At 32.7% G+C, this 24,114-nt stretch overlaps 2 protein-coding genes and 1 long non-coding RNA gene across 3 annotated transcripts in view; 2 read left to right on the top strand and 1 right to left on the bottom strand.

Moving 5' to 3' along the window:
• The window catches only part of LOC124530248, a 41,324-nt gene extending 31,866 nt beyond the window's left edge, over nucleotides 1–9,458 (bottom strand). Inside the window, exon 1 of the mRNA XM_047104305.1 lies at nucleotides 9,235–9,458. The gene's annotated coding sequence lies outside the window, so the exon portion shown is untranslated. The remainder of the gene's footprint in view (nucleotides 1–9,234) is intronic.
• Nucleotides 9,459–11,159: 1,701 nt separating this feature from the next.
• On the top strand, nucleotides 11,160–13,165 carry LOC124530706. The gene is made up of 2 exons (XR_006966479.1): nucleotides 11,160–12,088; nucleotides 12,846–13,165. It is a non-coding gene; the product is annotated as an uncharacterized LOC124530706 (long non-coding RNA).
• Nucleotides 13,166–15,149: 1,984 nt separating this feature from the next.
• Nucleotides 15,150–17,671, top strand: LOC124530575 (putative nuclease HARBI1). The gene is made up of 2 exons (XM_047104794.1): nucleotides 15,150–15,622; nucleotides 16,665–17,671. Exons 1-2 carry the CDS (start codon nucleotides 15,191–15,193, stop codon nucleotides 17,493–17,495), a joined length of 1,263 nt encoding a protein of 420 aa, XP_046960750.1. The 5' UTR covers nucleotides 15,150–15,190; the 3' UTR covers nucleotides 17,496–17,671.
• Nucleotides 17,672–24,114: the final 6,443 nt, after the last annotated feature.

Genomic DNA, 24,114 nt, shown 5'->3' with positions numbered 1-24,114 from the left:
TTGCTATTCAGGTGTTAAGGCATTGTTTATACTTTACTACAGTTACAATACTTTTATTAAGCGCGCGGCGCGCTGGATTTACGTAATTTCAAGATCGAATTGTGTGCAAAAATTTTATGTAACGTTACTGACGCAAAAGACTTCAGTCTCACGTGAACAGAGCTGTAAGCGCTCCTAATGGTATTATATGATCTATATATAATTACAATATTGAAAGTACAACAAAATAAAGCTTTTTCACAAAACCTGCATAAGAAATATAGATGAATTTGACTTTTTTTTGACAAGTTTACATCGAAATAAACCTTTTTATACTTGAAACCCTTTTAATTTTCGTTTTATATTTTAATATAGAATCGCAGACTAAAATACCTTATTATCGATTTTTCAATAAGAGGTGCCTGACCCCTGAGTATTAATCCAAGTCTCGAGTGTGGGCGAGCCTTAGCAACCACTTTAATAAAAGAGTATTGATAAAATGCTTTTTATCAACTTTTCAAGACGAAAATGTATTTTTAAGCTTAAAGACAAACTTGTAACTTTTTTCATTTGGATTAGGATAAAAAAAAACTAGAATATTTAACCTTCCTTACGGTGTCAATCTTTGGTAATTAACATCAAAATCTAGTATAAAATAAATTGCTTATTTGTTTTTTCCCAAGTTTTAGTTTTTATCGCTTCTTCGCTTTCGCTGAAGTTAATGCAACTTTGGACCGTTACATGGGGATGTCGATTTCCTATACGGAATAGACGAAAATACAGGAAAATTATATCATATATATTTATGTATTATACGTGTATCATGATGTATCATGTAACTAGCAATTGATGCATTGAATTGGATAATTTAAACGACAGCGAGGTTCGAAATCGCTTCGACAATCGTCGAATGACTTTTGTCTAGCCCCTCTGACAATCTAACAATAGTCCTGATACGAAAGAAGGGGGAATATTTATTCATACGAGTAGACACGTTTTAAAAAATAAACAAATGTGCCGAAGAACACTTCATTTAGTAACAATAAAAACTATAGACTAATGTAGAGTTAGAGATGAAAAATAAGAACAAAAAGTAATATATTGACTGGTAAATACAATTTAAAAATGAAAGTTTCCTAATCTTTATTAAAAATACCTAACAGTTAACCCCGACGATCACACCTAAGAAAATATTCTGTATTCCATTTTCCCCTTACGGAACCCTGAAAAGAGAACATCTCAAAACTATTTTTTTATTGAGATCGTCTACATTTTCTACAATGCTTGACATTGAATGCGACACAATAAGAATCTGTTCGCTATTTTCGGCAGTGGTGACTATTTCATTTTCCTCGTCACTCTTTGTTAAACGATTCTTATCATACGTAAAACCCAATACCTAAATGTGCCCGATATTATTTGGAATATAAAATGCTGTGTCTTCTTCTTTCGAATGAAAAATCAATGATGACTGAAAGGGATGAAGCAGTGTTTAACTGAACGGGCGAACGACGTAAATAAGGGCAATTATATTTATTTTAAAAATGATTTAAACGATTATTAATCATTATATCGTTATAAATATTCTATATTCTGTTGTTCTTTTTCAAACATTGTTAATAGATTTAAAATGAGATATAAAATTGGTAAATTCTTACAGGTTGATTAACGGTATTACAAATCAAACGAGCTAAGCTGTACTTTTTTTCTGAAAGGTTTTTGTGACTTGCCTGGTGACAGGTGTTCGATGAACCCATTTTTAAAATGTACTCAACGTTTTTTATTCGTATCTTTGATATAATAATTATTATTGGTATTATGCTTAAACGCTTAAACGATATCATAATGTGCATGCAGTCAACTAACTTGTAAATGATATATCATCATTAAATCATATATTGCGGTCTTAAGGTTTTTTCACGCTAATTAGCCTCATAATTCAACTTTCATAAAATCATTCTAATTTATAAGATATTTAGCCGGAATCGCTTGAGAAAAATAGCTCTGTTGTTATACAGAATGTAATAAAAACAAATTAAACGGCGTGAGGAAGTAGGGCGGTCGGTTACCCGGATGAATTGCGTTAGTGTGAATGCTTCGGCATAATTCATCATGCAAAATTGCTACATAAATTAGCCTCGTTAAATACCTTCTGATCGACATTTCGCCGTCAATAATTAACATACTAGATATTCTTAATAAAACATTTCAAACTAGTATCATATGGATGATATGGCAGCCTAGTATATGTATGTGGAATATGAAACGATATTCAACAGAAGAATACATTATTTCATTTCGATATTCTATAAAAAATGCTTAGCAATAAAAGTGTCAATGTTTATCAGCCCGCGTGGCCTTTTCAATGGCATTGGCGTCATGTGAGCGGTCGTCCTGAAAAATGCGGCGCAAGTAGCCAATTAATATGCGGGATAGTGTGAGGCCGGCGTCTCGGCGCCTCTATAAATATCGCGTTCTGAGCGGTAGTGCCGCAGCCGAACCGCCGCCGCTCGCCACCGACCGGCGATACGTTGAAGACGAAGCATAATCCCGACTTCTAAATGGATATATTGCCCGACATTCGTGTTTATTACCTTATTTCATCCGTTCGCGAAGAAATCAAATAAATTTAAACGGATGATTATATTTCTGGCTGTGTAACCAACTTTTGCAGTCACTTGTCTTATAAAATTATATGAAAAGTTGCAAAATAATTTTAAAAAAAGTCACGTCGTCTCTGTCAAGCTATGGTAGATTAAGGAGCGATGATAATATATCGCCGCGTGAACGTTGATGATTTAATATCGAAGTACCGTTGTATCCCGGAAGCACGGCTTGTCCCAAAGCTGATGGCGGCGGCGCGGCGTCATCAGAGGTACGCGAGATGCCGCGAGTGATCGCGCTATTTCTGTCCACTCACCAGTTGAATAACCTCCAATCAACTATTCGCACTTAGTTCGCCTACGATTCCTACTAACACGGACTACACGCAATAAACCTAATTTAAATTGAAACACAAAAACAGTACAGATTTCGAAAATGGTACATATCATTTTATTTATGTCTGATTTACTGAGCTGAAATTGAATGTGGTGTTAGCCTCTATTTTGATTGGCTACTTTTGTTTTTATTTCAATCATTAATTTGGCATAAAAAACAACAACCGTTTTACGTCAGAAAAAAATAATCGTATGTAACGATAATATTCCAACTCTTACCAAAGACGTTTCGTTAGGTGCTGTAAAGTAAAACAAAAATCCGAAAAAAGTAATATGTGAGCAAAGTCAGTTATAAGCATGTAAGTACTACAAACTGATTTTCTTTAATAGATTTTACAGAGTCGACGTCTCACAAGTACGATGCTAAAATGAGTAATTTTCAGAACTATATTTAATGTTTATTTATATATGTAAATAGATATGTATTTCAAAAATAATAAATAATATCCATTCAAAATCGAAACGACAACTACAACCTTTTCTTTTTTAAGTCGGCTAAAATTAATTTTTAAAATACCTTCAACATATCTTTCTCTCACAAAAATCAATGGAATAGACAGTGATTATTTTAATATCATTAAAAAAAAACAAGAGCAACCAATTACAACGCAATACTACAAAACTAGCGAAATTTAGACTGGTATTACGATAATCGTCGATACATAATATGTCGCAAACATAAGCCCGTGCACGCTACAGTATCGTAACAATGAGACGACGCAGTTCCTAACGTACGTATTTTTGTCGTAAAACTTTATAATTTGGCATAGTCTAGAACTTTGGACTAGTGAGTGTAACAAATATAGAACATAATTCCATGCTGCTGACTCAACATTGCATTTTACACTAAATCAAGATTGTAAATTATATTTAGTATTCGTATCTGCTTTAAAGAGTAAGTAATGTCGTCACGGTGACTATATTTATTGAACTTATAATTTAAATTTGACAATATACATTTATCCTTCGTTCTATACTAAAAAGTTATTATATTATAACGATTAAAATGAATTAATGTTAGCAGTTTTCGCGAATACGTTTTTGATTTCAGATGTGATAAAACCAAGTAATTGCATTGAAACAAGAGTCAACAAATGAAGCGTTATTGGATAGAGTCCAATTATTCAATAAATATTTAATGAAAATACTTGAAGTGCTGTTATCGAATGTTATCGATTGAATATATTAACGTACATATGTGCTCGGGTTAGGAACGATATGACAACACGGAAACTACGAGAGATCAATGAATGTTATCCAAAATCATTCTCAAGTGATCTGCGGTCGAATTTCATACGATACATACTACATATATACATACATATATGTATATATAGCTCGTGATGTTTTTCCGTACTCGCTTGAGCCATCACAAATTAAACATATGTAAAGTCAATGTAATGTCGGTGTGGCCGGATACTAAATACTGGCAATCTGAAGTGTTTTTCATTTTAAAAATGTTTTATTTCTCCAATATAAATATATATTTTTTTTACAACTACCAAATATAAAATACTAAGAACCTTTTTTTTAAGACATGCGTACTAATGCAATAAAGATGTTTGTAAATAAAAGATTCTCATACCATCTTATTTGCACACTATTCGCACCTCCATAGCACTGGTACGGTAGAAAAAAAAATTGATTTATGTATAGTATTTATAAATTTTAAACTTACTGTGCAAGTGTGACTCGTCAATGTCGCCTGTTTGTTTAGTTGAGATTAAAATGTGTATTGTTTTATTGATCGTCATTTGTTGTTATTATTGTTGTCAATTGTTATTTGAATTGTTAAAATAACTCGTCTTAAGGAGAGCAACACCTTGCAGTGATGTCAGAGAACTACGACAATTTACAATTAATTAAATTATTTTGATCGAATACATCTCTTTCAGTGATACGTCCTTTATTTTATTGAATAAGTGACTTTAACAATACGCCAAATTAAGAAAAAAAAAATTATTCATCTCTGTTTAAATACGTTCAATGTTTAAGTTTATATTTTTTTTTCTTTAATGCGAAGCATAAATTATTAATACCATTGATATGATACGTGTTTTTTAACACAGCACGGGTGAATCGCTTAATCATTTCGATACAGATCGTATTAAAATATTCGTAGAAATTTCCGCCCGAAATCAGAACAGATTTAGGAAATTACAGACATCTTTATAAAGATTTCCATGTAAACGTTTATACTTAAAAATTAAATGTAAACAAATAAGGTTTGCATAGATAAAACAATGTTATTTTAAATAATATAAAACAATATTTAAAAAATATGTACTTCAACTGGTACGTATAACCGACGCGAACATCCTCTGGGATGTTGGTGGTCGTAAGAAAAATGTTCTTTAGGTAAATAACTAACATTGACAATGCGTAAAAACTCCACTATTGAGCAAAGTTGCTCGGATAAATGGATACAAATACAAACTAGCAAAATTTTATATGACACTACGATTTTCTTACGGTCTTATCTCCTTAGTATTGCTCTGCTGGTAGGATGAATTTACACAAATTAAGCAAGTGAAATCAACACTGTTCAGAACTTCGATGAAGCTACATGTTCTAGCAACTAGATAATCTCGCCTCAATAATAAAAGTTCGAACGTTGAAAAACATTTAATTTCGCAATATTTTAGGTAATCAAATAATGTTGCCGTTTTATTTTCAGTGTCTCAATAGCGATCGGGTAAAATTTCGTCAAATCAGCGGATTTATGACTCATACGTAGAATTCAATGACCTATTTGTTTGTGTGAAACTTTAAAAAGGTTTCGAAAGATTAAAATATACGCCATAGATCTTGTTTTTTAAGAAGAATCGGCAAGAAATTAAGTAGTAATTATTTTATGATTAAAATATATAAAATTACCCAAATATTCTGCGTGGATATCAAATAATGGCATATTACGATAGTATCAAGATTAGTTACAATAATATTATGTCTTATAAAATGAATAAACACCTACAGTCGATTATTGAGAGTAGTTATAGATTTTATTGTTTTTTTTTATATATTACAACTGATGAAGTCAAGTTTTAATGTGAGTTTTGGTTAAAGTATTTACCAATAAGTTATTCAAACAATATACCACGCACTGGACAAATCCTACTTCCAGACCTCAGCCTTAAATACAATTTTATTCGGCCCGGAATTTGAACCCCGAACTTGAGATATGTGGCCTTATATTCAAGGCATCAGATCAACGATGATCGAACTCCCTAGGGTTTAATGTGCACGCAGGAGATTTATGTTTATACGTACAAGGCAAAGGTGTTCTATAACACCACTCCCATAACCCAACTAGATCTAGGAGACTAAACGTGAGAATTTTTACCGCCCGATTCTGATAAAATATTCAGTATGATAGATAAAACCCAGCAAGGTTTTATTGGTCTACCTGGAGCTCAAGTTCTGACTACTCTCTGTACTGTTTTAGTGCGACTACACCAAGGCGTTCAAAATGTATCATAAGTAGTAAAAGAGTCAATAAAAGTAACTGCCTGGTGTTTTTTTTAAGCTAGTTAGCTTAAGGACAGGTAGGATAGAATATACGCGTGGCAGATTTTCATCTTGACACATGCATGCCTCAGTTTTTCCTTTACCTTTTTTAATATAATATTTGGAGCCGTAATCAGTTCTTAATATTCACATATTCTAACCACTGTTCAATCTATTGATAATATAGCTTTACATTTTATTCTCGACTAAAACGCACCTGGATGTTTCTCTTAAGACATTGTTATCATTCTTAAAAATCATTGGCTTACAACCATTCGCGTATTGGCCTAGAATAATATTATGAATTAGAATAACTTTACGTAACTCTGTTGTACAAATCAATAGTTAATACAATGGAAAAATACACTTTAATATTGCGCTAAAGTATTAGGTACTAGAGTATTATTGTAAACTAATTTACAAGTTTATTTTTCCACATTATTTCGTTGCGAGTGTATTCATAAATGTACATGTACCTATATACAAGCGGAATTTAAGGTATTCTTTTTCAATAAAGTCGCTTATCAACAATAATAGTAGTTCCTCAATCAAGTCAGTCAGTACAGCCAGCTCATGGTCAGTCCTCGTCCGGAATGTATGTGTTAGTGGCAATCTGTATTATTCAGGTATCATATACAACTCCTAGGCAATGTAAGGAATATTTAAACCATGTACTTAGATAATGCATGAAAAATTATGAATTCTTTATTACAATTTTTCCCTACGCGATTAAGAAAATTCCTAGGGATTGTATAGAGTACTTGCTGATACACAATGTATATTAAATAAATACATTTTGGTCTGTGTTACGCTGTAGTATCTTTTAAGTGACGGCGCGAGGGTGCAGACAGTGTAGCAGTAGACAGGTACAGACTGTTACAAAAGGCGAAGCCGCTGCATATCCTGTAGCGTGGAAGGCCATTTTTTTTAGAAATTGTTGATAAACAATTCTACGTAAAGCAAATAGCCTGCCTGCTCGCATGTCAATTCCTTTCCTGCTCGCGTCATTAGTTGCGCAATTGGTTTTGTATAGAAAATTTAGGCAAGGAATAGAATACCGACTACAGATTACTGGTTACATAATATCTCTGTACATCGTAACGCGCCCCACGCTTCCTCGTGTGTTGTGCATATTAGATAAATAACAAGAATCTAAAAGTGAAACTACCCCCAAAAAATTAACAATCTCTTTCCTTTACCAAAAGAATAATTTGCATTTTAACTAAAAGTTACTTTTCTTATAACGTTTGAATATGTCATATCCATAAACAAAAAATTAGAAATGATATCATAAATGCAGGGTAAAAATTTATATTCATATTAAACTGGTACTTAAAATCAAAGAAAAGTTTCATTCAAATTTAAATCTGATAGTTTGCATATTATTTGCATTTATTGTAATATATGGCTTGTACATTTTACCTTTACTTTTATAAATATATATTTAATAATTATACAAAAACATATTATAAATACAATGATAGATTAATTAATGTTTTCCATTTTACTATGCACTTTAGCGAGCTCCAAAGAATATATATAACGGGAAAAACTATAACAGGAAATTTGTCAAGCCTTCCTTTCGGTTTATTTTGCATAGAAAATGAATATAATTTTGGTATGTTTTTCTGGCTTCAATTTTCACACACAAAGACTACAACAATGTAATACTAACTTAAGTTGTGAGACGTGGCTATAAAAAAATCAACCGTGGATCTTAAAACAAGGTCTTGAAATGCTATGCTGCTAGACAAGCTATGCTATGTTGGGTTTTGAGAGAAGAATTAAGAAGAAATTTGCATGTGATTACTGAAATTCAGTCGAATTCATTGACCATGCAGTGAGCTCAACAATTCTTCTTGAGATGTGAAATATATGAAAAGGGCTCATTTTTGTGATAAATGTAATATTTTTTGTTGAGTAAATAAACATCTTGTTTTTTTTCTACTCTACTGATCTTAATTAATTCGGCCTGGTCATAAATCTATGTCATGAAATCTTTGCTCAGAAATTTAGGAAGTTTAAATTAAAACTACAGACCCAGTTTCCATTTTATTATAAGAATATAACTGGTACACAAATAGCCAAGGACAGACATTTGTTTTGAAAGTTTGAATTAACTTTCTATTGTAATTATTAGGCCATTGTGACAGCATGAGATTAAGAAGAGTTAGTATGTTATTAGTTACAAAAATAAAATGTTTTGATAAAATTATTACTTGGTATTAATCGTAAAATTAAAAATTGTTATTCGTCTTTTTATGAAATATATTAAGTTCCTATAAGAATTAAAAATTAAATAATCTTAACAAGGCAGTTTATATTGAAAATTAAAAGAACCTAATGAGTGAGAGTATTTAGTACTTGAGCGATGCTTTCAATAAAATGTTAAAAATACACTTTTTTCGGGACGATAATGCCGACGGATGATTCATAAACCCAAATGTTTACAGCAGTTGGTATCGCCTGCTGATGTCATGTAAGCTCGCTAAGGCATCCAATAACTCACGACGTTCTTGACTTGTGCCTCGATTCAACAGAAGGCACGTACATAAATTCTACGAACCCTAAAACTGCATACCATATCGATACTCGAAATTTCTTAATATATTAGTATCCGGCCTTTATGGTGCTCATAATCTTATGTAACGGTTCCAAGCATAAGTTTCCGATCACATAATGACGAATGCATAAAGATTACTAGTTATTCTATAGTAATAATATTTTAAGCGTAGGAGGAGTTAAATACCTTTATTTTATGTGTAATCCAATATCCCAAAGAATGTCGAAGTCTTATTATCACACGAGTAACACTGTCATTCATGTAAAATAACACAACATCACATAGCAGCACTACACAATTTTTCACTTATAATTGATAAAAATTGTGAAAATATCACATAATGCGCCATTTTCGCAATAAATCCGTAGGACAGCAGACGGCAATCGCTGCCATCTTTTTTGTCAAATGTCTAAAACCTAAATATAGCGCTTCAAACGAACTCTAGTGTTATTTTTAGAAAATACGTTTATACATCCTTTGTAACGCCATCTACTTGTAATCCAATAAAATTTACGTTTACTAGATGTCGCTTACTCTGTATATAGTTGATACTTACTTTAAGACAGAAACTGCAGATGGCGCTACAATTTAAAAGCGCGAAATTTAATTAAAACTTACAACTAGTATAATTATTTTATGTGATTACTATGATACTGTGTATTATACTTAGAAATTAAAATGACCGACAACGTTCACCAAAGCTTTTTATACAAAAAAGTTTTGGGTTGTAGTTTTATAAAGCTCATTTAAATTTATCGTTATCATATTTATTTTTTTATGTTTGGAACTTAAACCTTTATGTAGTCAAAAATAATTACTACCTAGATGAAATGGGTTCAACTGTGACCATAGTTTTATAGAATCTGAAAACCACAATCCATAAATACAACTGTTATAATCACCGCCCGTCGCTGTATTATTCTCAACATCCGTTTATTGTATAATATTTATTTTGAAACCTTTCCTTGAACTTTCTAAAATTCTCTCAAGTTGACTCATGTATTTGAATACAAGAAATATTTATTTACAATGTCGTGTATATCAGGATGAACATATAATATAACATGTATTATGTATTGATTATACAAGTATAGATAATGAGTGGTTAACTTATCGGGTTTGTCCGGGGGGAATTCGATACCTGTGTCGGTTAAGGTGAAAGTTGTTGGGGTTGTACTGTAAAAATTCTTCTTCAGGATCTCAAAGTTAAACATCCTCTATACAGGGTTATTTGTAAAACATTAACAACCTCGCAGGGCTAGATTAAGAACATCATAAATAACAACTTTTGTTTTATGACCTTGAACAAAACTAAATATTTTTTTCCAAAAAAACATTTCCAAGTTTTTGTTGCACTCTCTAACATTTCAATATCCTTCCGTGTTGCGTCATTCATATTTAATAATAATAGTAAAAACCCTCAACGTAATCACGTGACTGGCTCGCTATTGGCCAGCGGTTTTCGGAAAGCGCGTAGAAGGGTTTCGCGCCGCCCACACGCTTCGCTATACGTCTTCGTATTATCTGATTATCAGTTTAACTGACACAGCGACGCGCAAATGTTTGCAGGATGTAACAGATTTTGTTCCTCTCGTGGCTACGATGACGAATGTTTATCATAGTGTGAATGTTTGTATTTATGTTTACGTCCGGAATTAGGATTCCCGGAAATTTTTACTCTGAAGTGCCGAGCAAAAAGTGATGTTCAGTCTCATGTTCCAATTTAAACACTTTACTAATTAATTTGCAAAAGATTATTTAGTTATTTGGTATTCGTATAACGTAGTAAAGTTAATTATTATTTTATACCTTTTCTTAAACTATGTACCTAATCTCCCGGATCCTATCTGATAATAGGATCCTCAACTCCTGATAATGAGACCGACTGTTAAGTATACTTTGAAATAAAAAAGAATTTTCATAATCGGTCAAACCGTCTTTGAGATTCCGTAACATACCTACCTACATAAAAAAAGTCCCGACAAATTAAAAACCGCGATTTTAAGTCGTTTAAAAAAAACTATAAAGCTAAATGAAAGTTAATTACGAACAAGAAAAAAAATATTTCTCAATTTTAACAATCTAAGTTAAAATAAGGTACCTATTTAATTATTTATAAACAAAAGACAATATGATTATTATCAATACCTAATCTTTTTTTTAGTAAAACTGCTTGTACTACTATTACTTTACTTTAATTTATCTTATTCAAGGTAAACTAATGAGTTATTTAATCGAACAATAAATAAAATCCGATAATCACAATAAATTAAAAACTTGTCAACATTTGATCTGGCCGGCCTATCCATCAAAAGCCGTAATAATATTAATCGTGACTCATTATGTAGGTACATAGGTAAACCACAACGCCTTCATACTCCTACTTATCAAAGCATAAAACTGACCGTATTAAAAATGATAAAAGGTTAAATCGTTTTGTTTAGGCACACGGCATGTTTAGATGCCTAGGTACGTAATTTACGTGTATGACTAATGTATTCAACATTTAACTATTTCTATAAAGTAATATGACACACGAATCTATTAAACATTAAAAACAGGCCATCAACTTGAAATTCCGGCTAGCAGAACCAAGAATTAGAAGTGCATTTTGAAATTTTTTTTTTGTGAAGAAAGGAGTCAGTGTTATTAATTTACATTCAACAATAGAATAAAAGCAAATAAGTTTTATCAAAACAAATTATTTTTCAGTTTCAAAATAGTAGGTATCTTTTCTATCCATCTATCAGAATCTTACTGTAAAGACAAGGCTGTATGGTCTAGTATCATTGCCTATATCAAATCAAGATAAATTAAAATTAAACCCTGCAATGTGACATTTATGTATTTGTTTACATTTTTTTGCAAATTTTCGGTCTTGTTTTACGAGTTTGTTTTATGAATCATTAGTTTTAGATTTAACAGTTTTTGCAACTTACTTTTAGTTGGACTACTATTTTGCGACATTGCTACTGACCATTGCAAATTGAAAGTTTAGTTCTTTCCACCATAAGACAATTAAAAGGAAATTAAATAGTATGTTTATTTCTCTGCTATGTTTTACATTTTTTAATGTAATCTTTTGTTGGGATTTTTTTTTAAATTTAAAGTGTGGAAGTTTTAATTCATTCTTTATACCTAAGTTACCTATGTAAAATTTTGCGTATTTTGTGATACAAGATTAAATGTTGTCTGTTACTTTGCACCTCTGTACAGATGTGTACAAGACCTTGTTGATCTCCCTTAAACAATTTTAAATAAACCAATCTATTTAAAATTTTATAAATGTCATACAATTTCTATTCTCTTGACAAAAATATTGAAGAGAAAGCTCATCTTTGTGCTCAACAGCTTTCTTTATTGTTATTTCCTATGGTTGTTATTGGTATTCCTTTCTTTTAGTAAAATAAGTTTACATTACTAATACAAAGTAAAATTAAATTCTTAGAGGAAGCATAAATTAATAATGTTATTTTTGAATTGATAAGACAAAAAAATTAACTAAATTATTAAGCATGTAATTTAACTATTTTTATTTTCTTTTAGTTTGGAATTCAATAGCAGCAGATGTATTTGCTTAGATTTAAAATGTGAAAGTAAAGTCCTCATTTAAATAAAACTATTTTTATTTTGCATATGTAACTTTTTGTATTGCTAATATTGCAATTAGAATTCAATCCAACGCCTCTGATGAAATGTTTGTTTTATGAATTCCACAATACATATTTCAGTATGGATTGTATTTTCTATCCAGTAAACTTCTGTTCTTTAATAAGTCTCATAATCTCTACAAGTAGACAACTTGTCAAAAGTTGTATATCAACCATGCTGGCAAAGAGCTGATCAGACCAGCTGGGATTGGGTACCTCAAGCGAGCTAGACCAGGAAACTATCAAACCTTCCTGCAAATTTTCAGAGGAAAATCTCAATTGAACATCAATCATAAGAATAATAAAATTATTTTATTATAAACAAAAGGCCTTGTTTTTTATTAATCTTGGTATTGTATGTCCCTATGGTATTTAGTAACTGTATTAATATGACTCAATATCTTTTATTCCTTTCTTCATCTAATTTGTTATAATAATATTTTTGTATAATAAATTAAGAACTGAAATAATTTTTTTTAAACAAAAAACAGACCTTAATTTAATAAGCTTTAATTTTTATGCTTAATATTATTACATTCTTGTTAAATTTTACATTCAATTGTTTTTTTTTTTTACAATTTATTATGAACAAACTTTATACAAAAAAACCTAAGGGCAATATTTTTATTATTCTGACTGCCTCATTTACAAAAAAATTGCAAATATGAATTATACAATTAACTTAAAAAATATGATCTTAACTCTGTTAAACTGATTTCATGATGGAATTACGATCTGGGTATAAAGATTCTTCTCAAGTTTAAAGACAAACTTAAGTTTTAGCTCATTGATTTTGTTTTAACAAATTAAAAATAAAACAAAAACATAATAAAATGATAGTATGGGTTTGGAACCACACACCATTTAGAATTGATAGTTTTATGGAGACCAGCTAGTTTGTGAGTATTGTGTTTAGGTAATGAGAATGACTTGTCTGTTTGAACGCTTAATTGATACTGACTTGCTTGCTTTTATATTTGCTTAGGAATGTGAAACATACAATGAAATTATGTTAATGTATTGGTGAACCTATACAATGATGCTTATTATAAATTAAATTTTATTCTATTGTACCTCTAAGGGTTAAATCCCGGGGATGTCTGTGTGTATTCCGCACATATTGTTCTATGTAATCACCTTCACAACCTACACATAATCCACACCTAAAAATTAATTGTTCATTCACTCTCGATAGCACTTGTGAGTTTGACTTAATCTGGTCGAAAGCCCAAGTGATTTTCTCCACTAACATTTCACGGCTTGTGATTTCACGTCCACTTTACACCAATGTTTTGACGTGTCCCCATAAATAAAAATCTAATGGCGTGATATCCGGCGACCTAGCGGGCCAGGCACGAGGTCCGCCGCGCCCAATCCAACGACCAGGAAAATTGTTATTTAAAAAATTCCGGACTTCGCGAGCATTATGCGCTGGCGCTCCGTCATGTTGATAATACATAACACGTAAATCAGCGAGGGGTATATCTTCCTCTAAATCTGGTAGTGTTTCAGTGAGGAAACGCAGGTATGTTTCTCCATTGAGTCGCTCCAAAAAGACAGGGCCTAATAAAGTTGAATTTACAATTCCTGCCCACACATTGACGCTAAATCGGTGTTGAAAATGATGTGGTCTAGTTTTGTGTGGATTTTCATGGCACCACAAATGCTCATTGCGAGAATTGAACAAACCGACTCTGCCAAATGTTGCTTCGTCAGTCCATAAAATAGTTGGCCTCTCGTTTAGCACCCAGTTACAAAAAGCAACTCGCGCGGGTTTATCGGGTTCGTTTAATTCTTGGACGCGAAGAAGGTGAAAGGGATATTTCCCTTCATTGTGTACAACACTCCATGCGAAGTATTGCGATACATTAAACCGCCGGGCTGCATCGTTGGTGCTCGCTGCTGGATTGGCTTCGAAGAACTCCATGATGTCTTCTTCCTCTCGAACTGTGCGCCTTGGCGGACGACCACTATCTCTTAAAGGAGAACGGAATTGGCCGTAATCGCGTAATCGCTGTGTGGCAGCTAGCATTGTCACGCGGCTTGGAGTAGGCACATTTGGAAATTTAATCGCATATTGACGACATGCTTCTGAAACGTTGTCATCGCATTTCGCTAAAATGCGAACCATTTCAGTATATTCGATATTGGAATATGGCATAGTGAACTTATTAACTGAAATCAACGGACTGAAAACTGAAATTAGCAATAAGAACACGTTGCGCGGGCACATCAAAGCGTAAGACTGCGACGGCGCATCAAAGCGTTAATTACGTCAAGTCAAGCGTGTTAACTCCGCCCATTTTGTGGGTGGAGCTAAAATCAGACTATTTTAAAAGGCCCTACTCACGATTCAACACAACCCACAATCTGCTGATACAATTTGTTGAAGTCGCGATTGAGCGTTCTCTACTCACGATCCATTCATTTCGATTCAATTTCATTTCGCGATTGCTTGCCACAACGTGTGCACATCACGTTCATAGTTAGACATGGGTCCGCCGAAACTAACAAAATTTCAAAAAGCAGGTATTGCACTTACTGTAGCATCGTTATGTGTATCCAGAGAGCGACGTAAAAAACGATACTGGGTAAGAAAGTGGCTGTTATTAAGAAAGAAAATCTCGCATATGTCGATTATGTATTATTTGGAACCAGAAGATTTTTCAAATTTTTTAAGAATGGGTTCAGACAGTTTTGAAGAATTGCTCAGAATGGTAACTCCGTTAATCAAAAAACAAGATACAGTGATGCGCGAAAGCATAACTCCAAAAGAACGGTTGGTTGTAACCTTGAGAGTTTTAGCTACTGGGCAAACCTACGAAGATTTAAAATTTTCTTCCATAATATCGCCACAAATTTTATCAAAAATTATTCCTGAGACGTGCTGGGCGATTTACAGATGTTTACGACATTACATTAAGGTAAGTACAAATAAAAATTATAAGGATTTAATTAAGTATTTATTGAATGTCAGAAAGTTACAATAATTAAGTTAATATTAATTTTTACTGTTACCTTTATTTTTTACGATTGAAAATAATGAAATCTTTCATATCGGTACCATTTCCTTTGCAAATCACAGTTTGATCATTTGAAAAACTGACGTTAGGAAAATCTGCTGACGGCAACGAACAGTTTAGATCAGAGGATTCTGTTTGGGTTTGAGGTTCTGAATGATGTCGTAACTGTGTGTGAGGTGAGTGAGCCAAAACTGTGTACTGAGGAGATGGCGACATTTGTGGCAATGGCTGATGTGACTGTATGTGGGATGGAGTAGATAAAACTATGTATTGAGGAGACGGCGACGTTTGAGGCAATGGCTGATGTGACTGTGTGTTGGGTGGAGGAGACAAGACAGTGTAATCAGGTGATGGCGACGCTTGAGGCACTGACTGACGGGATTGTGCGTGGGATGGAGTAGATAACATTTGAGGTAAGGGCTGGTGTGTCTGTGTAGGGGGTGGAGGAGACAAGATTGTATACAAAGGCGGTGATTCCAAATCAGACATTGTTTCGGACTGTGGGGATGATAAATAAGTATATTGGGGTGAATATCGTGGAAATCTTTGGGTAAAAGATCTTTGGAGGAGTGGGGAGTGGGAGGTTTTAGTGAGATCTTCGGTCCCTAAAACTATATGAGAATTCATACTCAATTTTTTGTGTTTTGCGTAGAAAATGGCGTCTGAAATTATTTTATTTACTACAGTTAATTGATCATCATCAATGTCTTTCATTTGTATTGCTATTGACTTTCCTATTATATCCCATTTATCATCTTTTTGGTTAAGAAGCTGGTTCGCAGTGTCAAGCAATTCATTTTGTTTTGTATTTAATGATGACTTTCTATTCTTTTTCTTTGGTTGACTTTGTGTTTCTTCTTGTCTTGTACTTGCATCATCTGGCCGGGAACTCTGTAACAAAATCCATATGTTTAAATTATTCTAATTACAATTTTGTTTTCAGATGCCTGCAACCGAAAATGAATGGAGAAACACAGCAGAAGAGTTTGAGAAAAAATGGCATTTTCCACACTGCGTGGGCGCAATCGATGGGAAGCACATTGCTATTGAAAAACCCTCAGGAAGTGGGTCGAAATTTCACAACTACAAAAAATTTTTCAGTGTGGTCTTATTAGGAGTAGTAAATGCTAACTATGAATTCATATACGTTAATACTGGTACAAATGGAAGTGTTTCTGATGGTGGTGTGCTCAAAACAACAAATTTGTATACAAAACTGATGTCTGGTGAACTGAATTTACCACCTCCTTCAAATTTACCAGGTACGACAACATCTGCACCATATGTGTTTGTTGGAGACAGTGCCTTTGCTATAAATAGAAATATAATGAAACCATATCCTTTCAAAGGCATAAATCATGATCAAAGAATTTTCAATTATAGACTTTCTAGGGCTAGAAGGGTAGTAGAAAATGCATTTGGCATATTGGCGGCACGATTTAGGATTTTTCGTCGAAATATTTCTGTAGATGTTGAAAACGTGGATGCCATAGTGCTCGCATGTTGCTCATTACATAATTATTTGAGGAAAAAACGTTCACGCTATGTCCATAACAAATTTATTGATCGTGAAAGTATCTCAAAAACTTTATTTAGTCGCGGAGCTTGGCGGCAAGAAACACCAGCATTAGTATCGTTAGAAAAATGTAACGAGAGACAGCGAAATGTGGAAGGAAATAATGTCCGAAATACATTTGCTCATTTTTTTAACCACGAAGGAAGTGTTTCTTTCCAAAATGAAATGATTAATGTAATACCTTTGGATACAAATTAAAATGTTTAATTATTAGGTATTTAGATAATAATACCTACCTCATCAATAGTGTCTACCAAGGTGTCTACAGAACTTCGCGAGGCTTCACAAGTATCCTCTAAAAACATTAAAAGATCGAAATACCATAATGTAGGTATATATAAATCTTCAGTCCCACTTCCAGTTTGGGTTCCAGTCTTGACCTGAAAAAATATTAATCACACAATAAATTCTTTGATTTGTTAAAAGTGGTTTTATTTATATGTATCTAAAGTAGTCAAAAAATAAGAAGTCGGATTTGACGTTTGTGATTATTCTTTAACTACATAGTGTGTATGTATGTATATGTGTACATATTTTATTATAAAATATGTTTTATTAATCTTTTAAGGTATAAAATTGTCCTATAAACACGTAAATTATTAATTTGAAAATTAATTTGACAGCGCTTCCATACTAAAAACAATTAATGTACTTAATAATCTTAATAAATCTTAATAAATGTGAAAAAACGATAAAATGCATAAAATATAATATTACCTTTATAAGTAAGTACACTTTTTCATTACTAAGTCCCCGTCCGAATACCTACCTAAATGACATATTTTCCTGTTTTCCTGTATTACTAAAAACTTTGACTAAAAACACTTTTCTCAAACATGCATGGAAATGTGAGCATTATTTTGCCAACCTTCTTCGAGATAAATCGAACTTGCTGTACTGGCCGAGCAGCGGCCATCAATGTATGAAAATCCATATCTGTCGTGTTTAGCGGCCAAATAAATTACTATGTAAAATCACATCTGTCGTGTTATTATTTATACATTAGTATTATATTTTAATATTTAAGGGGACTACAGGAGCTAATTGCCCTTGAGAATCACGCGCACACACTTAGTACTTACACTAACGACAAAAACGGCATGCCCCCCCGCGCACTACGCTTAGCGAGGCGGCGAGGTTACGCCTGAATATTCCAATAGATGGCGCCGAACCGCCGCGCGCCGCGCCGAGCGAAAGCGAAGCGAAGTCAATTCTATCAATTCTATCAATCATAGATTTCATAAAAATAGACAGGACAACAGAATTATTTTAATTTCTTTGTGTCATTTAAAAAATTATGATAAAATTAAACTGAATTAATTAAACTTAAATTATTATTATTTTATGTACAAAAAAAAGTTAATTTAAACATTTTTTTCTTTAATTTTTACTGTATCAATTCAATTAGTTGTAATACTAAATATTAAATCGTACCTATTTTTAAATTTTGTAAGTTTGTTAAGCGATTTATTAAATAAAATTGTTTTATATGTTTACTAATTAAATACTCTTACCTTTTCATATTATCTTTCATATGTTCGGCTTTTTAATTTATATGAACGTTTTTTAGTTTTCTTCACAGATTGTACTTTATTTCCCATGTTTACAAAATTAAACTTTATAAAAAACAACTTAACAAAAAAATAAATGGCTAACTACAACTAGACTATTTTAACTTAATATATTTATTTACATAAAAGAATAATATTCGACAATTAATTTACAAATTAAAATTACACAAAAATAAAATCTACGAGATTTTATTCGCAACGATGCGGTGAAAAGAGCGACACGTCTGTATAGCAACAGGCCTCGGCCGGCAGTGTCTGTACGAGGCGCTCACGCACACATGCTTACGCATTTTGGTCGAAAATAAGAAAATCTGATTTAAATAAAATCTATTGATTTTACTAAATAATTAAGATAGTAAATTTTTAGTATATTGTTTGTAGAATAATCTGACAAAAGACCAAAATTATTGAAGGTATATAAGTGTAGTTAAAAAACAAAAAATTTATAGAATATATTAAAATTTTTAGAGGTAACTTTGCGATTTTTTTCTATCGTACCAAATTAATTACATCATGTTTTCAACACAATTAATAACTAGCATCTATCCTGAAGATTAACATATATTTTTTTCATTTGGTTTATTGCATTGGATTATATACTTTTTGGCATTTTAAAACTTGCATTTAGCTCATGTAGTCCCCTTAATTAATTAATTAATTTCGAACTGTCTTGCATAAAGAAATCTGTTTCGTAAAAAAAATACTTTGGCGCGTATAAACTATTTTTATTAATTGTTTGTCAACTTCATAATATTAAAGAAAAAAAAACTTATATAAAATCGTTTTAATTTGTACTTTTTCAAATAAAAGTTCTGAATTGTACTATTTAGTTACATTTCCGCGCATTGTTTGAGAAAAGTACTATACAAGCCTTGGCCGCAACTAGGCATTGATGGACTTACGTATGTGTGCCTCGGCCCACAAAATAAAAAAAAATACAAAAACAATCTAATTTGATGTAGGTACTTACTTTTTTTAATTCTCTGTAAAAAGAGGTTCTCTTATTGGATATAAGATTTTTGAGAACTTCAACTGTAGCTTCCTTGTCGAGATCTTTATATATTTCTAAAAGAATTCTGAATGAGTCATTTCTCATCTCTTTGTTCATATAGTTTTTATTTTTTTTGTCCCATAAATGAGGCATTTCCTTATATATTTCGAAAATCTGTGTCCACACAGTTTTTTCTTTATTAGTCGTCATGTTGCACGTGCTAGGTGGAGATGGCGACCCGGAAGCGAAAGAAACGTGCAATCCGCCACAACGCTCGACCGCGATTGAGCCGAGAGTGGAGCAATCGCAATACTCACGTTTCAACGCACACACAATCTGCTGAGACAATTAGTCTAGTTGCTTCCGCGCCGATACAATTCGCAACATGTTGGGCTACGCCCCAAACGTGCCCTCAACATTACTATTGACGACACAATCTGTCGGATCACTGCAGATTGTGTCAACAGATTGTTGCTGAAATTGAATCGTGAGTAGGGCCTTTAACTGTTTTTTTTTCATTGCCGTATAGAGTATTTAACATTAGAGAAATCAATTTTAATATTTTTAATTTTGTATGAAAGTAAAAATTAATGAGTTATGAAAAGTCATAAAACAAAAGTTTTTGTTTATGATGTTCTCAATCTAGCCCTGCGAGGTTGTTAATGTTTTACAAATAACCCTGTATATACTTCGGAGAGTAGTAGGTAGAGTCACAGGTCCTGGTGCCTGGTTCGTTGTGAGAGCGAAAATGTAAATAGAGTACAAAATATTGCATATTAAGTAAGTTTTATATTAAACAGTTCAGGAATCGTATGGAAGTCATGTATGAGAGGTTTTGCCTTCGGCGACGGTAAACTTACAACACACATTCATTTGCCTTTCAAATATACTTTTTGCGTCATTTTAGAAGAGGAATTATTTGCTTCCTCCAAGTTCACCATGTCAGCTGATCTTTCAAAACTTTTTTAATATGTTTGTATTTTGTAAGCATATTTTTTATTTATATCTTTAAGCAACCTAGAAATAGATCTCTTGATTATCACCTCCAACCATAGAACAATTTTATGTAATATAAACCGATTACGATGTACAAGTTAAGTTGAAGTTGAAGATTGAATTAATGAAACGAGCCATATCCGAAATATTATGGATCCGTGTATCTGTCATGAGTCTTACTCGCCATTCAAAACGGAACATAAGCAAAAAAGTTTTCGGCACTATACTGGTCGGTAAATGTCTGACACCAAGGCGGATCTGCATAAAACATTACGAACAAATAAGAGGAAAAATCTTCTCGTGATTTATGTTTGGAAAACAATGGAATGAAAGAAAACAACTGGCTGTTCGATTTACATATTTAGTTAATATTGTAATTTCAAATGAACAGAAATCTTTGTGATCTATGAGTTAGTGGTCGTTTTGTAAATATTGTGTAGTCAATTGTTTTATACTTGACCAAACAATACGTAATTTATGAGTCACAACCGCGCGCGGTACGCGTTAGCACCTCTCGTTAGCAGTCGCGGTGAAAGTGCTTGTGCAATGATGCATACAGCGACTGCAGCTGCAAACGGGAAACGTTTACAACACATTACCCACCGCCTTCTTTTTATCCGAATGCTACGCCATGAGAGTTTCATTTTTTTATCCCGTTTGATGTTACCATTCGAGTAACTCCTGAGTTTCTTTCCGTTTCTTCACGGTAGAATCTACTTACCGAACCGGTGGTAGCTGCACTTAATATAGTTGTTAAATGACGAGTCAAAAATGCTTGTAAATGCCTATTTGGATAAAGTTAGAAGTAAGATTTTGATATGATCTGATACGAAGCCAGTTCATGTTATTATTATACTAGTATCCGCTCGGATTTGATTTTGTGGGGATGCAGGTATTATTTACAATTTTCCATGATAGAAGTAATCCATGTTCTATTCCAGACTAGAATCCATCTCTGTGCAAAATTTCATTCACATCCATTCAACAGTTCTAGCGTGAGAAAGTAAACATAATGTGTACATCTATCCATTCAAACTTTCGCATTTATTATACATATAAATTTTATGTTCAGATGGATAATATTATAGAACTCAGATCATATTATAGAGGCTAATATTTGGCTCTATTTATGATAAGAACAAACGCGCTTCTATAAACTTATCGAAGCAGCTACTTCTATCTACTTACTTAGAGACGAACAATGATGTTCTAGTAAACAGATATGTTATTAACGCGCAAAAAGTGAAGACTAGAATACGTCCCAATTGAGACGTTTGCCTTTAGTCGTTTTACGTAGTAATACGTTATAATACATCATAATTACGTAGTAATACGTGCGTAATTAAAACACCAAGTTTCCCTTTTACTTATTGTTTTTATCAAGCTATCCTTTTTACTTTTAACGAAATGTAAAAATAAACTAAAATAAACGGTCCCCGGCGCGGCACATTTTTCCTGTTGTTTAGTATGGATATAACATATCTGTTTATTAGAACATCATTGGAGACGAAGTAATAAAAAATCTATACATATGATAAGTAATTATGGCTGTTTGTAATATTAAAATAGCCGCTTTTTACTAAATGCATAGACACGGTACATATACAAAAACAAAAAATTTTGTCTGCCTTTCTGCGTGTCTGCCTGTTTTTCTGTTTTTTCCCGCTAATCTCTGAAACGCCTAGACCGATTTTGACGGGATTTCAATGGCAGATAGCTGATGTAATAAGGAGTAGCTTAGACTACTTTTATTTTAGAATTGGATGTAGAATATTAATAAATTCATTATGTAATATCGAAATACTGTCCAACCTTCGCTCATCCTAACAGTACAGTACAGCACAGTAACAGTCTGTAAATTTTCCACTTCTTTATTTATTTTACCACATAATATGAAGTGCCTCTTCAATAAGTGTACAACAGCAGCCTGTAAATTCCCACTGCTGGGCTAAAGGCCTCCTCTCCCATTAAGGAAAGGGTTTGGAACATATTCCATCACTCTGTTCCAACGCAAGTTGGTGGAATGCACATGTGGCACTCACGATTTTTTCCTTCACCGCCGAGCACGAGATAAATTATAAACTCAAATTAAGCACATATATGTTATAGTGGTGCTTGCCTGGGCTTGAACCCGAAATCATCGGTTAAGATCCACGCGTTCTAACCATTGGGCCATCTTAGCTCAACTGAGCCTCCCAACAACGACTAAACATTACAAAAGCTACCTAATACAGAATTAATAAGTTAGAGTACCTGTCTATCTGTCAACTAAATAAAAACTTTTTGCTGCTTATTTTAAACGCGCAAAAAGTCGCAAGCACTGCTGTTGTTAGTATAAATTTATAAAGTCTAGTTATAGTTACATGGGATTACTTCATGAATTTTTATATATATCATATATATAATCTCTTATTTACACAGATACTACTACATTTAATGTAGAGCTAACTATTTAATAGGCAACAAAATAGTACCAAATTTAGAACATGGACGCGAACTTCCCGCTTTGTTTGTGTTTTACATTGATTGATGATGGACGTTAGAGCTCATTCAGCCGGAGTAGCTACAACTAGAGTTTATTCAGCCAGAAGACCAGAATTAGGCGCCTAGGACGACTTTATAATGCACACAAACAAATTGTAGAATTCTCTACCAAGGTCAAGAGCAGGCCTTTAAACAATAAAAACAAAAGTACAAATAAATATTTATGTACATTTTTTTAAAGGAACCCTAAAACGTAACGTGATGTAAATTATAGGAAAATAATAATTGATATTCTCTGATTACTGTTTTCATGCTTTTACGTCGACTGGAATGTAACAGTAGTCAGGAAGGAACTGCGGTATGGATGTAAACGGTTTAGATAACCAGTTTGCGCAATACTATGCACGTAGAGGTCTATTAATAGAGGAACGTATACACGATATTATTACTAATAATTAATTATTTGCAATGAAAAAACATTATATAGATTAGTTAGACGGATGGGCAGGTGGGGCTGGTAAGTCACCACCCATTGATATACGGGGCTCTAAGAAAATCTATGTAATAATGTACTTTGTTCGTGTAGTTTCTCTATCTCACTTAAAAGACGAAACATAACAATGCTAAACTTAGCATATCTGGCAGAATGATGACTAAAGGGCACCTCGATGATAATGATTAAGTCTTAAGTCAATTCCAAAATATCTCAATAATTAATTCATTTTTGGAGACGAGATCGTCAGAAATCATCTTCTGCTTAAGACTGGATATGGTC

Source organism: Vanessa cardui, chromosome 6, assembly GCF_905220365.1.
Source record: "Vanessa cardui chromosome 6, ilVanCard2.1, whole genome shotgun sequence".
Taxonomy (NCBI): Eukaryota; Metazoa; Arthropoda; class Insecta; order Lepidoptera; family Nymphalidae; genus Vanessa; species Vanessa cardui.
The sequence above is the reverse complement of the archived record's forward strand: the minus strand, read 5'-3'. Positions and strand labels throughout refer to the sequence as shown.

Coding starts and splice junctions, on each gene's coding strand:
- LOC124530575 (XM_047104794.1), top strand. CDS start 15,191: ATGGGTCCGCCGAAACTAACAAAATTTCAAAAAGCAGGTATTGCACTT. Junction 15,623..16,664: donor GTTTACGACATTACATTAAG/GTAAGTACAAAT, acceptor TTTTGTTTTCAG/ATGCCTGCAACCGAAAATGA.